Genomic DNA, 15,029 nt, shown 5'->3' with positions numbered 1-15,029 from the left:
ACAGCAAATGTAGTCGGAAAATGGTATAAAATGTACGTAAAATGTAAAGTGTGTGTAGTTGTTGTGTGTGTTATGTAGTTGTTGAATAAGTGGATACATGAGTGCAGTGTAAATAGTTCTCATGAAAAAATAGCTTGTTTTATAAACAAATTAATTATCAATAAATATATGACACAATAGTTGCTCTAATGAGGGGCAAGAAGAGTAAAGTTACATTGGAGTATCGAGACTTGTTGGAGTAACATTTTCCAATTAGAAATGTAAAGGAATTCCTGCCTGTTGCTGGCAGGTGGACGACAGAAAAACGCGGTTCAAAATGGCAGGCAGTTTGATTTCAACAACAATTAATCAAATGCAATGACTATAAATGCATTTAGAAACATTATGCACACACTTAGGCTTATAACAAATATGGTTTAAGCCAATTTTAATAAGATTTTCGGTATGTCCTGGCCATTACCACATTAATGGCGCAGCCTTGCAAGTGCTGGAACTTTTCTAGCACCAAATTCATGGAATTTATTTGTGGCTTGTCAGTCTATGTTTCAGAGTGCCTTCACAATTCATTAATTTAATTAACTTAATGCCATTTTACGTATCGAATAACAAAACAAACCGCATTCACACACACACACACACAACAGCACAACACTCACACACACATGGCCAAACAAACAAGCCATGAAAAACATGTCGTCCCTGGGTTTTCCCGCCTCCGACGACTGTTTAATCCTTTTACTTTCACTTATATAGTCTTTAGATTGGGACTCACCATTTGTTAGTTGCACAAAAACCACAAATACACAAGAAACAAACAAAAAACAGCACATTATTATTATTGTTATTCCAATTAGCTTTCAGTGTGACCGCGGACTTATCGATGGCCTAAACCGCGCAACCCTCAAAAATAAACCGAAATATTTTAAATATACCGCAGATATACAATGCATCCCAAGTAATTTCTCTCAATTTTGATATTCTGATTAATAATACCAGCTAGTGAGAACTCTCAGAATTAAACTAATAATTTTATTTGATTCATCAATCAATATTCCACAAGACTGACTAGATTTTATTAGATTTTTTATAAAAAAAAGCTGAACACAATAAATGTCGGTATATGCAATGGGGAACCAATTCGGCATTAACATGGTGGCTGTTAACAGCACGTTAACATTACTAGATTGAGTTAGCATTCCCAATTAATGGATGCAAATACGAACTGGAATACCCTGTAATGTCCTGGAAAATGTAATAAAACAAATCCAATGCTATTGCGTTTTTTAAATAATTTTATATTTGGTTTTTTTTGTTGTTATATTATTTTGTTGATACTCTTTGTTGATACTTTTAAAAAGTAAATTTCTATTTTGATCGAAAGTATTGGGTAAAGCAGCGTTGACCACACATAAATACATACATTTAACATGGAGTCTCTCTACTTAATGTGTTGAATCCGAAATATGTAATACATAATAGATTGTGGGGAAGTTTTTTTGCCCCAGTACAGATAAACCGCGTGCGGCCGAGAAAAAATGTTTAACAAAAATGTTTTGCGTTCGCAAAAGCAATCGAAGAGTATTGGCTAACTTAAATCGCATAAAGTACAAAATAGATACATTACATTCAAATGTAGAGTATAAGATAAGTGTGTATGGTTTACAGATGTACAGGTCTTTTTTCGTTACATATTATTCATATATCAATATCATAGATCATGTTTGTTTCTTTTGCTTTGTATTGTTTTCGTTTGTTTGTTTGTTTGTCTTTGTTCTACCAATAAAATTAACAACAATTCCGATGCATTTGGGATTGGGCACGTGATAAACATTTGATAAACGTGGGGTTTTGTGGGGGTATGGGCACGTCTGTCTACTTCAGACGCATAACAAATTTAAAATACTGTTCTCTCATCTCTTTCCACTAATATAATTAATATTTTATATGTTAGTATACGTTAACTATTTCTTTTTCGCGTAGTCAATTATTAAGGTCAACATTGCAGTAGAATTTTACACATATATAGCGATGTCTATATATGTATATGATTATATTTAAACGATTACGCGCGCGTGTAAATAGTGTCTCCATTTAGTTAAGTTATTAGTCGATTATTGTGTTACAAATTGGTACTTTAGTGTGTTGGAGATTGTTCCTCTTTGCGCGTGGGTGAGTTTAGTTTTTCGTTTCGATGCTGTGCCTCTCTTTTTTGTGTGTCCGTACAACATTAATTTTACACAATGCACACTCAAAAAACAGTTACTAAATTAAGTCTATAACATTGATAACGATTATGCAGCATGATTTTGCGGTGCATGAGTTCAAGTTCGATGTCTCTCTATTGATTGATTAATTGTTTTCGTTTTGTTGTCTTGGTTTTTGTCTTGTGGTTTCGACTAAGGCATGCCTGGTAGTCCGCCCAGGGCGGCACCAACTAGACGCTGCTGCTGCTGCTGTTGCTGCTGTTGCTGCTGCTGCTGCTGTTGGTGTATTAGATTCACGCGCGCACGCTGCTGCTCCAAGCGCTGCACGGTGGCGGTCAGATGGGAATTCTCCACATACAGATCCTTGACAAGAATGTCGGCATTCTGCAGACGTTGCGTCTGATCGGCCAGCATAACGCCCTGCGCCTCGATGCGGCCATGCAAATCATTGAGCTCCACTTGATGCTGACGCCAGGATTCTGAAATATTGGCATTAAATATTGGTTTTGTGGGTTTGCCACACGTTTGTGCCACTTACGCTGCATCAGGGACTCGGTGTATTGCTGCTGCTGCTTGATCACATTCTGCAGATGGCGATTTCGCAGCTCCAGTTGGTTCAGTCGCTGCTGAAGCGTTGGATGCGTTGTTCGCTGCAATTATTACAACATTTAATCAGCAAGTTAAACCTTTGGCGAACCGCTTGTCCGACTCACCGCATAGGCCTTCTCGAGCACAGGTCGCGCCTCCTGCAACTGTTGCAGTTCCATGACCAAACCGTCACGTTGCAGGCTCAAATCCTTGATCTGTTCCTTCAGCGACAGCTCAAAGAACTTGAGGCGCTTCAGTTCCTCCTTCAGCACATTCGGACTGCTGCACTTTTCGTGGCTGCGGCACGAGGCCTTGCTGTTGGACACCACGCTGTGCGTATCGAAGCTCTTGTTGGATGCCGTCGAGGAGGTCTCACAGTCGGCTATCTCCCCCTCCGACTGCGCCTGCTGTGGACTCTGCGATCGCTTGGGCTTGCTGATGGGCGCCGGTCCGGCTGCACCTGCATGTGCGGAAGATGAGCCACTGTTGGTGGGCGAGCCACCCGACGATGTGCTGTCAAACGGTGTCGTGCTAAAGATGGATGTTTCCGAGGTGGTGAGGTTGTTTCTGTTGTGGGAGAACATTTAAGAACAGTCTGTGATCAGTCTGGAATATCTGTATATACAATGGGAATGTATTTAACGTGCAGGAATGCATGTTGCAGATTTATAGGCTAGACTTACAACTGCTTAAATATGCTACTCACACATACATATGTACATATTTAAGAGACAGAAGTCGATCTCTCAGACTATAAGATCAAAAATATATATTAAAGTTATAATATATCATTCAATTGGACTTGTATTTATTATGAAACAATTAATCTTATAATCTCTTTAGCTACTTTGGAGTTCGTTGACTTCATTTCTTTACCCCATTTCTATGGATTTTGTGTGAAACTTTAAAGTTACTTTATTCTATATCTTTTTCCAAGTCTTTATATGTTTTTTAAGAGTCTTGTGCTGAAAAGCAATCACATGATAATCACCCCATAAGGCATTACAATTTAGCGTAGATGTGTTTCTAGAATCTGAATTGGCCCTGAAGATATCAATGTCAATAGTCGTATAGAGAAGATGAGTATAGGATTATATATCCAGTAATCATTGAACACAGATAGATGCCTAATTTCGTATTCCATAATCTTATGATCTATAAATAATGTACATCTTATCGACTATTTTGTGACAAGACTGTGTAAAAGTGCTATTGATATTCTAAAGCATTAAAACAATTATTGCGAAACAAATTTTGCATGCAATCAGCTCGCAAAATAAGAGTCGATATGTAAGTCTGGGAGCTCGTACTGCAAGATCTCTTGGTGAAGGTCAACGAGTTACTTGAGAACCTTTGAGAAAATTAAAACTAAACGAAACTAGCAAAAAGCTATACATATGCAACTTAATCAAATGAAACGTGGTAGATGTATGCTTGATGGATTTAAATGAATAATACCTAGAGCCTGTGAATAAGTGCTGATAAATTTAGAAAAAAATGTTAAACCCCAACATTCATCATTATAAATTATATTTATTGGACAAAACACACACATAAATTACAAACTAGTTTAGTGTAAGCTTAAAAATGGTTTAAAATGGAACACAAAACATATATACAGGATGGTTAAATAATGAGGATGAGGATGTTAGCAACAGCCACAAAAGAGGTGAACAAAACGTGAGACACAAAGAGACACAGAGAGTGCACGGGGAGAGAGCTCCATGGAATACTCACCGACTGGTCGCCTTGTGCGTTGGTGAGCCACCAGCAGCCAGCAAATCGAGAGCACTGCCACCAGCACTGGTTTCATCTGCTGGTCCGACGCCCTGGCCAAACGTCTTGGCTGGCTCCTGGATGGTGCTCTGCAGCCAGAGGTAGCTGATGGGCGAACTGGCGGGACTCTTGCCCGCATCGGCGCTCAGCTGGGCAATCGACTCCGAATTGAGTTCGCAGGCACCGGTTAGGATTTCCACACTCTCGCCGAGTCGCTGCCGCAGATCCTCGATCTCGCATTGCAGCGAACCAATCTCCTGGGACTTCTCCTCCAGCATGCGCACAGTGCTCGAGCGCAGCTGCGCGGCCTCCGCCTCCAGCTCCGTGTACTGCTGCTCGAGCATGTCGCGCTCATCGATGGGCGAGAGGCGGCCATCCTTGCTGAACTGCTCCTCGTATTCGCGCACCTTCTCCATCAGTTCGGTGAACTTTTTGTCGCTCTCCTGCTGCTCATCCTCGTAGATCTGGCGCTCCTTCTCGAACATCTGCCGCTCCTCGCCCAGCTTCGATTGCCAGTAATCCTCGCAGTCCTCGTACGCGCGTTGCATTTGCTCCAGACTGCCCTCCAGCTCCTTGCAGCGACTGTCTGGCGTGGCTGCCGTGGCTGTGCCTGCGGACGCCGCCTGCAATTGCTCCTCCAACTGCGCAATGCGCTGCCTCAGGCTGGCCAGCTCTTCGTCGTGGCTCTTGCTACGCTGCAACTCCGAGTTGAGGGCCAGCCAGTCGCCGCTGTTGCTGTTGCTATTGTCGCTCAGCTCGCCGCCACCTGTGCCATCGGTGCACTTGCGCTGCTTGCCCAAGCGCGGACTCTCCTCGGTGATGTGCGTCTTGCTGGGTGAGTCGCCGCGCCGCTTGGTAGCCGCCACGCCACCAGCCGCTGCCGCTGCCTCCGAGTCTTGTTCCTGCTTCTTGTTTCGGGTCTTGGCGCGCGTCAATTCCACGCTCAGGCTCTCAATCTCGATGGTCAGCTCGTCAGTCTTATCGCGCAGCTGGGCGTTCTCCATTTGAAGGGCGGCCAACTTCTCCATCAGCTGCAGCATCTCCTCCTCATCGGCCGCGGACTTGTCAACGCTGTCGCGTCGTGCACTGCCGTGGGGGCTGTGCTCGGGACTGCTGCTGCTGCCATGCTGATGACGGCCGGATAGCTCATTGTTCAGCTTGATATTCTGCTCGAGCAGTTCAGTCATTTGGAGATGCGCCTTCTGCTGCTCGGTCTCCAGTTCGGCGTTCTCGTTGCGCACCAGCTCCAGCTCCGTCTTGAGCTTGATCTCCTCCTGTTCGAGTTGCTTTAGCTGCGCCTCCAGCTTCCCCGTCAGGGCCGTCCAATGGTCACGATCGTTGCTCATGCGCAGCGTCAGCTCACGCACCATGCTGGCATGCCGCTGCTCCAGCTGTTGCACCTGCTGCTTCGAGTTATCCTCGAGCGTGGCATGCCGTTCGTCCACCTCGGCGGCCAGCAAAGCCACCCGCTGGTTGGCCGCCTTATTGTCGGAGCGCAGCTTCACATTCTCCTCGTGCTGCTGGCGATAAGCCCGACGATAATTGGCCAACTCCGACGACTGCAGCGCCACCAAGGCACGCAGCGTATTCGTGTGCGGATCCTGTTCCAGTGGACTCCGCGCCTCTTCCTCCAGCACCTTGGTCAGCTGCAGCAGGTTCACATCCTCCTCATCAAAGCCCAAGGCATGCAGCAGGGCGCGACTGTTGGCAATGTTGGCCTGATCCCAGGCATCGATAATGCTCTCCGCACTAATCATCTCCAGCTGCTGCGGCGTCACGATGTCTGCAATTCTCACGGCAATTAGCGAAGGAACACAAATCATGATAAGATTATGCGTACGAGTCTCAGTCGTACAGTCAATATATCATAAGTATGTACACATTTATAGCCCAAGATACCAGTTGTGTGGGTGGAGGGGTGTGGAGTGGGTAAGGATTGGGGATTGGGTGTGGTTGTGGTGGGTTGGAGGGTTGGTGATGGTGTAAGCGTAGGCGCCGAAAGTTTAATTCTTTATTTGAGCATCCAGCAGTGGAAAGAGTTTTGGCATTTAGAAGGTTTTTGTATCAAAATGTGACTACAAAGTGCCAGAGGGAAGGCCTAATGCTTAGGTTCTACAAGTACACAAATTTCACGCTGTTTAAATTTCCCATAAGCAAACGGATACTTTGGTTTCGAATTATCTTTTAGAAAGTGCTTTAAAGCTGGCGTTTCGGGATTTTGTTCGCTAAAATTCCATTAAAAACAACAGCAATTTTTGCAAAAGTAAATGAAACGGAAAATTTAAATTTTGTATGTTTTTTGCTTGGCGAAAAATCTCTACAACCTCTTTAGAAAGTGTTTGCGATTTGTTTAGCAATGTAATAAAATCTAAAAATAGTCCAAAATATTCTTTAAACAAATATTAGATTAACTGTTTTCCCTCCACTTGTTTTCGGATAGGAATATACAATCCTACGCTGCATTTTACTTTAAAGAATCAATTTGTGGAGGCTAATATCAAACCGAAATGTGCAAGGAATCGGAGTTTAAAGCATTCCAACGTTTGACGAAGTCCTAAACCTACAATTAAGTTCTTTACTGTGCATTATTTATTCACTTTAATAACGATTTGGAGCCTCTAATCTTTGCTTAAACTGAAACATTGATTAGCTCTATCATTTAATAACTCAGTTCTACTTTAATTCCATTTTCAAGCTTAGATCTCGCGTCTCAGCGTTCTCGATTATTCTCTTTTCTAGCATTCGCTTGTGTGTGCCGAGCATCAATGTGCGCTCTCCTGTAGCAGCTTTCCTATCTATCAATATCTCCTTGCCAAATCGAAATCCCCTGCGGAGTTTGAACTTTGTTTTTGTTTTAGATAGGGTGAGGGGGAAAAAGGTAAGTAAAATATAGTACGAGTAACGAGCGTATTTATGTGATTATACAACAATTAGACGGTGCGGGCTACATAGAGTGCGATTAGATACCGGATTTTGTATGATTGGAATTGGAATTGAATGTGGAGAATGCTCCTCCTCTACATAGAGAGATAGCGAACGAGAGAGAGTGAGAGAGAGTCGGGCACAAACCTTTGCAGCAGAACAAACGTCCGCCGTGGTAGCATCTCCCGTGCTCATACGCCGGTGCGGTGGCAGACAGAAGGTGGGTGCCTGAACAACAACAAATTGTGTTTTTTTGTCTTTGCTTTTAATCATAATTTCTGGGCATTTTGGGCTAACAAAAGTGTCTGGATTTGGCCGGCTAACCGGGTGTGGGGTCTGGATATTCTCCTTGCTAAACTTACCCAGAGATTCGACGCTGCTGCTGTTTTGCTGTTGATTCTGATTCTGTTTGGCCAACTGTTTCAGCTTGCTGGCAGCCGTGGGTGATGTCACACCCGCGCCCGATGCTGCACCCATACGCGATTGCAGATTCTTGCGGGCGGGCAGCGAGGCGCAGCGCTTCAGCTTGCTGCCGCTGGTGTGGACGGAACGCAGGCGCCGACTGCCTGGAAGATCGCTCTGTGAGGATGAACGTTGGACCTAGTTGGGAAGGAGAAATTCATTAGCAAAAACATCCAGGAAAGCAAACTTTTCTCTTGCACTTTTCCCATTTAAACTCCCTCGCAAAACCCACCTGCACACTGAGATCATCGCAGCCATTGAGACTCCTTTGCTGCTTCTGTTGCTGATCCTCATCTGTGTTGTCTGAATCCGTCACGGACAGCTCATAGAGTCCTCCGCCACCAGCACCCTGATGTGGCCTCGAGCGGCGTCCATATTTCTTGGTGCCCACAATCAGCTTGGGCGACACCTCGCGATCCGACGACTCCGGTGGACTTTCAATATATGTGCTGGCCAGTGGCTCATCCGTAATGACCAAAGAACGCTCTGAAATATAAGAAAACACAAAGAAAACTATGAAAAACTAAAGCCAAAAGGAAGTTGTGGCTGCTTGTTGTTTGCTACCAAAGCGTGCGGCTAATTTTTCAATAATTGGATCTGTGATGTGACCGCCAGCGCGGCGATAGTAGAAGCGCGTTCCCATTTTGATCAAAGACTAAAGTGTTTGGCAGCAGGAGAGCTGCTCTTATATGTCAGCGTCGGGCTACCTGCAGCATCCTGCAGGTAGTTAGGGATATACCCAAGTTGACAGCCGCTAATCATAAAAAGTGGCGATTACATCGTTGGGTTTTATGAGCCACCAGCTGCCACCCGCCGCCGCTCGCTAATCCGCGAACTAAATGCCCAAACTGATTATGCGCTTACCCATAAATCCCGGCGATGCTGTGCTGCTGTCGAATTCTGCGCCCAGAAAGTTGAGCAGCGCCTCCTTGAACTGCCCGAAGGAAACACCCAATTTGTGGGCACCACAACTGGCGGGCGCCAGGCTGGTGATCAATGCCGCCCCCTGGTCACGCAGCTCCAGCAGCGAGCACAGCTTCAGCAGCGAGTTCTCGTCCAGCAGGCCGCAATGCGTCGTTTCGCAGCTCTGGAACATCTGATACAGTTTCTGTTCATACGGATCGGAGGACACTTCCATTATCACGGGGGACACGCGGATATGCGGGCGCCTGCAGTTTGTAGCCGTTTATGGAAAATCTTGCGGTGAAATCGATAAAGCGCTGCCGCTGCTGCTATTGCGTTGCCGCTGCTGCACCTGGGGGGGAACTTCCACGGCCAGGGGTCGACGAAACTATAAGCGTAAGCGTAAGGGAAGATGGAGGATAGGAGGAGGAGGGTGGTAGGAGCAAGCGCGTGTCTGATTTTGTTGCGTGCAGGACGGGGGAAAGGGAACTCTACACTAAACTATGATATGCACTTTGGAACAAACAACATGAAACACAACACTTGAATGTTGCAGTATTTTGGCTTAAACGATTGATTAAAAAAAACAATAATATAATGCAGTAATAATAGCCGAGCACAGTGGCGCCTTCTGTAGGGCTCAGTGTGACCGCGGATTTGTCGTTAAAATATACCGCATGACCATAAAAATTATACCAAACTGTACCTGGTCTTTTACAAAATATATCGTTAATATACGGAATCTCAAATCAATTTTCCTCAATTTTACAATTCCGTTTAAGCATACCAGCTTGTTAGGATTATCAGCACATTAACTATAATTTTATCAGATTAAAAAATCAATTTTAAACAAGATTGGATAGTTTTCGTGACTTCCTTTTATTGGATTGCTTAAAAAATATGGTTTAAGGTATGATGATCAATAAAAACACTGCTCATTTCTATAGCACATTTATCGATGTAAAAATGCACATGTCAATAAAATATCGATGCACTTGTACGGTATATCGATATCTCAGCCACGCTGTCGATAGTGCTATCGATGTTTCTGTCCCACCTCTAAAAAATTCCATTTGCAAGCTAAAAAAAAAAATAAAAAAGAAAAAGCGGAAATATTTTTGTGCCCGTAGCCAAAAAAGCGAAAATCCAATGGAATTAAGGTGCAATAAACGCGTTCCAATGGCTAAACGTCATTAGGTGTTGTGCGCGAAGAACAATTTGCGTTGGAATATTCGTATTCCGATAGCACGGCCGAATCCTCCCCCCCTCGCAACGGAGTGTGTGGCTCGGGTTCCTCTTCTGTTGATATAAAATTTGTTGTTTTTATTACGAAACCTCCGCGGTCTGTCCGCGTCCGATTGGGAGATCAGGACAGGGATTAGGCGGGGGAACCAACAGTAGCCACATTCTTATTGCAATGGCCATGCACTCGTACATGCGGACGGGCCCCAGCCAGAGTCAGACTCAAGCGAGCAGCCTGAGTCCGGACGAGATGAACGGCTTCCTCAAAGATAAGCAGGCGTGGGAGCATGCGATATCGCTGTACCACGGACAGGATCCCCTCGATCATTGGTACAACTATATCTGCTGGTACGAGAATCATGCGCACAGCGATCCGGAGCTGAAGTTCCGAGAGACGCTCGAACGCTGTCTGACCCAGTACGAGCACAGCGATTACTACAGGCAGGATGCGCGCATGGTGCGCCTGTGGCTGAAGTACATAGCCATGCAAACGGATCCGCTGCACTTCTATCAGGTGCTGTACCAGCGCCGCACGGGGCGGCAAGTGGCCGCCTTCTACATTGGCTGGGCCAGCTACTACGAGTCGCGGGAGGAGTTCAAGGACGCCGAGACTGTCTTCAATCTGGCCTTCCAGGAGAAGGCCGAAAGCAATGCCGAGCTCCAGCATGCGCACACAAAGTTTACCTATGCCCGTTCAATGCATTATCAGCGGCTGCAACAGCAGCAGCAGGCGCAACAGCAACAGCAGCAGCAGCAGCCGCCACCCGATGCCTTGCAGCAGTTGGCCAACTACACGCAGCAGCTGCCGCAAAGCTATGCACCACGTCCACAGCCATATCAGCAGCAGCAGCCGCCGCCACAGCACGCGTCTGTTTATCAGCAGCAGCAACAATATCCGCCACAACAGCCGCCGCCACTCCAGCCACCGCCGGTTCATGCGCAGGAGCAGGTGGCTGCGTATCAGGCGCACTACCAGGATCAGCCGCGCTATGAACAGCAGCAGCTGCCGCCCCCACCAGCAGCCACAGCACAGCTACCGCAGCAGCCGCAGCCGGAGTATGCGCCGCAGGTTGGTATCCAGAAGGTCTTCCCTTTGTGGACACATTTCTCATGTTTAAATCTCACTTTTAGGCGCACTATCAGCCACCGCAGGAGCAGGCAATGCCACAGCAGCAGCCACAGCCGGAACCGCCACAGCAGCCGCAACACAATGGCAATGGATCTTCCAGCAATGTGGAATGTGCTGCAACTCCATCGTTGTCTCCTGCCGCCAACTCCGAAGTAGCCGGACTACGTTTGCCGCGCAATTTCCATCCGTATGGCCGGAATAATCATGAGACCTGGAAGCCAGCACTCACGCTGGAGGAGCCCGACGATCCATCGCGTGTGTGTCATTATGCCAAGCTGCTGGTTTATCCGCCAGGCGCTGGCATCGAGTACAGTCCCGAGGAGATATTGGCACGCAACTACAAGCAGAAGCCAACGGCGCAACAAGTGCAGCAGCAACAGGAGCAGGAGCAGCAGGAACAACAGGAGCAGCAGACAATTTATGATTCCTACGAGTCGGATGCTTCGTACTACATGACGGCCGTGGATGGTGGGCTCTACGGGCAGAGCAGAGGAGACAGCAGCGTAGCCCCGACGGAGAAGGCGGTCGTAGAGAATGCTGTGAGGCTGCTAGAAGAGGAGGATGCCGACGAGGAGGATGAGGAGGAAGAAGGCGAGGGTGAACAGGAGGAGGATGACGACACCGAAGGGGATGAGGAGGAGGAGCAGGATGAAGAAGACGAGGAAGAGGAGAGCAAACACTACACCAATGGCAACGTTCAGTTCAGCGCACAGACAACCTTCGAGCAGAATAATCGCTCCATCAAGATCAAGTTCAAGAAGGAGCGCACGCTGGCCAGCAGCAGCACCTACAGTGCCTACACCATTGAGAATATCTATCACCAGCAGCAGAATCAACAGCAGCAGCAGCACCACCCACAACAGCCACATGTGCCGCTGGAGCCACAGCCCGCCTGCTCACCCATACCAGCTGTCACGAGCAACGCGAGCATACAGCGTCAGCGCAATGGCCATCACTTTCATCCGTATCTGCTTGGCCAGACCTCTACGCCGAAGAGCGAGGCGAATGGCTATCGACGCGCACGCACCAAGGTTAGGCGCAGCAAGTTTCAGCTGCCTGATGTATGCAGCAACAGCAACTCTTCCTCGGCAGCAGATGTCACCGCTTCATCTTCGGTTGCCGCTGCTGCTCCTTCTGCTGCTGCTGGTGCAGCCACTGCCTCGGCAAGTGCCGCCCTGCCCATACACAATGCTACCTTCAATGACAATGCCAACTTCTCCTTCTCGAGTGCCACGGGGCTGGACAATTCCAACAGTTCGCTCGCGCTGGCTGTGGATCGGCTGCACTTTCGTGACACCTCGCAGCAGGCGCACGCCACGTCCAATAAAACGCTGCAAGCGCACAACAATAACAATTACAGCAGCAACAACAATGGCAACGCAACGACGGCCACGGCACTGGCGGACTTCTCCACCTTCCAGGAGAACTCGTACTTTGCCACGCAGCACGACACGGAGGCGCAGGAGCGTCGTCTGTCCAAGGCCGTGGAGACGATTGCACGGCACTTGGCCAAGGAGGCCATCGATCCGTTCAACAGTGAACTGTGTCGCGCTTTTCTCACCAAACTAAATTTTCCCGGCGACGATGATGATCATGCCAGCTACAAGATTGTGCAAACGCCACTGCCAAAAATATCCAACACGCGCACGCTGAACGTGCTCGAGGGCGTGCAGTTCAACATTGACAAGGAGGTGGGCCGCGGCTCCTACGGTTCGGTGTACAAGGCCACAGATTCGCGCACAGGCAATGTGGTGGCGTTGAAGTACCAAAAGCCGCCAAACACCTGGGAGATTTATATATGCGATCAGGTAAGGGATGGAGCAAGAGCCAAAGCAAAAGAAAAAATCACTTCAAATTCCACTCTTCCTTTTTAGGTACTCAAACGCATCAAGGAACCGGAGGTGCTGCCTGGTTTAATGGACATTTCAACGGCCATAATTGCGCCCAATGCCAGCCTCATAGCCACCGAATTCTCGCCCTTTGGCTCGCTGCTGGACATCAACAATAAAATACGTCAGGCCACGACAAAAGTGATGCACGAGTCGCTCGTGATGCATTTCTCTGCGCAAATATGCAACATTGTGGATCATTTGCATCGCCAGCACATCATCCACGCGGACATCAAGCCGGATAACTTTCTGCTGATGCGTGTGCCGAGCGTGGACAGTCCGCTGCCATCGCTGCGACTCATCGATTTTGGTTGTGCCATCGACATGTCGCTGTTTCCCGACGGCGAGCACACAAAGTTCCGCAAGGTGGTGCAGACCGATGGCTTCACCTGCATCGAAATGCAAGAGGGACGCCCCTGGTCATACGAAACGGATCTCTTTTGCATTGCGGCCACCGTCCACGTGATGCTGTTCGGGGAGTATATGCAGCCGCAGAAGCGCGGCACCAACTGGGACATACGCCAGAAGCTGCCGCGTTACCTCAAGAAGCACGTCTGGTCGAAGTTCTTTGGCGAGCTGCTCAATATGCAGGCGGACAAGCTGCCCGCGCTGCGCGAGATGCGCGACATCATCGAGGAGGAGTGCTACCGCATGGACTCGGAGCTACAGAAGCAAATACGAACGCTGTCCAACATACTGCATCGACGATAACCAAACTGACAGTCGCCGTTGGCCGTTCCAATCTATTATTTTAGTTGTATTTTATTTTAAACCTTTTGCCCCCCAATTGATCGTGAAATTTATGACCCAAAAATTATTGTTGAAAAATGCTAAACGCTGAAAGTACACCCCCCGACCCTCCTCCCACTATAATTCTTAAGTTTAAAAGTTTAACAATTAAACCTTTTTTTATAATTTATTATTTCGATGCCAAAAACCAATCAAACGAACGCTAAACAACACAAACAACATTCAGACACTGTAAATAATTTAGGCACAAACTCGACAGACCCAAAGGCAAAGACTTTTGTTAAGAGTTTGTGTAAAAACAAAACAAAAACAAAAAAAATCTAAAAATCAAATTAAGTGAATATAAAGTGTAATTTTTGTATATGTACAGCAAACCTCAAAACAAAGCGCAAAATGTATCTATAAATAATAAGTAAAAAATTATAAGTAAAACCACCCCCCACACACAATTATCAGATTGAATTATCGTTCGATCTACTTGTACTATTGAGTAATATATAAAGAAACTTTAAATGATAGTAAATAAATTGACGAAATGTTAACACAAAAACAAAAACGAGTTGCAAGCAATCCAAATGGAATTCAATTAGATATTTTAAGTGAGTTTATGGCCTGGCAAATGGCATATGATAGAGAAATAGTTTTAGCTGTTGGGTTCGATATGTTTATGGCATGTGCACCCTGAGAGCAACCAACTGCTCTTGAAATAGTCAACAAAAGTGCCGACCATTGTCATTATTCTGACTGGCAATGGCATTCTGTTCCTTTTACATCCAATTGTCATGCCCTTGGGATACCGAATTCCAACTGGAATGTCAATCGGTGGATGCTGCTCTACATAAATCAGTTTTATCAGTGGTTTGTCTCAACGATTTCGATCTACTCCAACCCAATTTGTGGCTGGAGTTCCTTAATTTAGGAATATAAATCAAAATATACACAGAATCCTTCCTCACAAAGGGATATTGTGTTTATAACAACGAACTGATCTGCGTATGAATGAATCACTGACTGATGAGGAGAAAACCATGCAAACACCTGAAACAACACCTGATCCCAGTCGGTTTCTTTTCTTTCATAATTATTTGATCTCTAATTGTTAGGTTCCTCGCTTTTTTTGTGAACATACTTAAAGGGTTAATATGTTATTTCTAGAAGCAGGAA

General features: G+C 46.4%; 3 protein-coding genes across 4 annotated transcripts in view; 1 reads left to right on the top strand and 2 right to left on the bottom strand.

Moving 5' to 3' along the window:
• The window catches only part of LOC117901941 (bone morphogenetic protein receptor type-1B), a 61,208-nt gene extending 60,313 nt beyond the window's left edge, over positions 1–895 (bottom strand). Inside the window, exon 1 of the mRNA XM_034812911.1 lies at positions 773–895. Within this exon, the coding sequence (XP_034668802.1) occupies positions 773–830 (58 nt within the window). The 5' untranslated portion in view covers positions 831–895. The remainder of the gene's footprint in view (positions 1–772) is intronic.
• Positions 896–1,348: 453 nt separating this feature from the next.
• LOC117900514 (blastoderm-specific protein 25D) lies at positions 1,349–9,501 on the bottom strand. 2 transcript variants are annotated; one of them, XM_034810909.1, is made up of 8 exons: positions 8,817–9,501; positions 8,185–8,438; positions 7,853–8,090; positions 7,638–7,718; positions 4,530–6,351; positions 2,918–3,359; positions 2,743–2,854; positions 1,349–2,683 (listed from the first exon to the last, which is right to left on the bottom strand). In XM_034810909.1, exons 1-8 carry the CDS (start codon positions 9,088–9,090, stop codon positions 2,397–2,399), a joined length of 3,510 nt encoding a protein of 1,169 aa, XP_034666800.1. In that variant the 5' UTR covers positions 9,091–9,501; the 3' UTR covers positions 1,349–2,396. The 2 variants fall into 2 exon arrangements, with proteins under 2 accessions (XP_034666800.1, XP_034666801.1); XM_034810910.1 differs by lacking the exon at positions 7,638–7,718.
• Positions 9,502–9,920: 419 nt separating this feature from the next.
• Positions 9,921–14,415, top strand: LOC117900945. The gene is made up of 3 exons (XM_034811514.1): positions 9,921–11,166; positions 11,229–13,034; positions 13,101–14,415. The coding sequence occupies exons 1-3, from the start codon at positions 10,273–10,275 to the stop codon at positions 13,824–13,826; spliced, it is 3,426 nt and encodes a 1,141-aa protein (XP_034667405.1). The 5' UTR covers positions 9,921–10,272; the 3' UTR covers positions 13,827–14,415.
• Positions 14,416–15,029: the final 614 nt, after the last annotated feature.

Source organism: Drosophila subobscura, chromosome U (assembly GCF_008121235.1).
Source record: "Drosophila subobscura isolate 14011-0131.10 chromosome U, UCBerk_Dsub_1.0, whole genome shotgun sequence".
In the NCBI taxonomy this organism is placed as follows: Eukaryota; Metazoa; Arthropoda; class Insecta; order Diptera; family Drosophilidae; genus Drosophila; species Drosophila subobscura.
This window is presented reverse-complemented; position numbering and strand designations above follow the sequence as displayed.

What these genes read in the sequence shown, in the direction of transcription:
- LOC117900514 (XM_034810909.1), bottom strand. Translation starts at nt 9,090, where the DNA reads ATGGAAGTGTCCTCCGATCCGTATGAACAGAAACTGTATCAGATGTTC. An exon ending in AGCATCGCCGGGATTTATGG is followed by an intron (nt 8,439 to 8,816) that starts GTAAGCGCATAA and finishes CTTATATTTCAG; the next exon opens with AGCGTTCTTTGGTCATTACG. An exon ending in ACGTTTGTTCTGCTGCAAAG is followed by an intron (nt 6,352 to 7,637) that starts GTTTGTGCCCGA and finishes TGAGAATTGCAG; the next exon opens with ACATCGTGACGCCGCAGCAG.
- LOC117900945 (XM_034811514.1), top strand. Translation starts at nt 10,273, where the DNA reads ATGGCCATGCACTCGTACATGCGGACGGGCCCCAGCCAGAGTCAGACT. An exon ending in AGCCGGAGTATGCGCCGCAG is followed by an intron (nt 11,167 to 11,228) that starts GTTGGTATCCAG and finishes TCTCACTTTTAG; the next exon opens with GCGCACTATCAGCCACCGCA. An exon ending in AGATTTATATATGCGATCAG is followed by an intron (nt 13,035 to 13,100) that starts GTAAGGGATGGA and finishes CTTCCTTTTTAG; the next exon opens with GTACTCAAACGCATCAAGGA.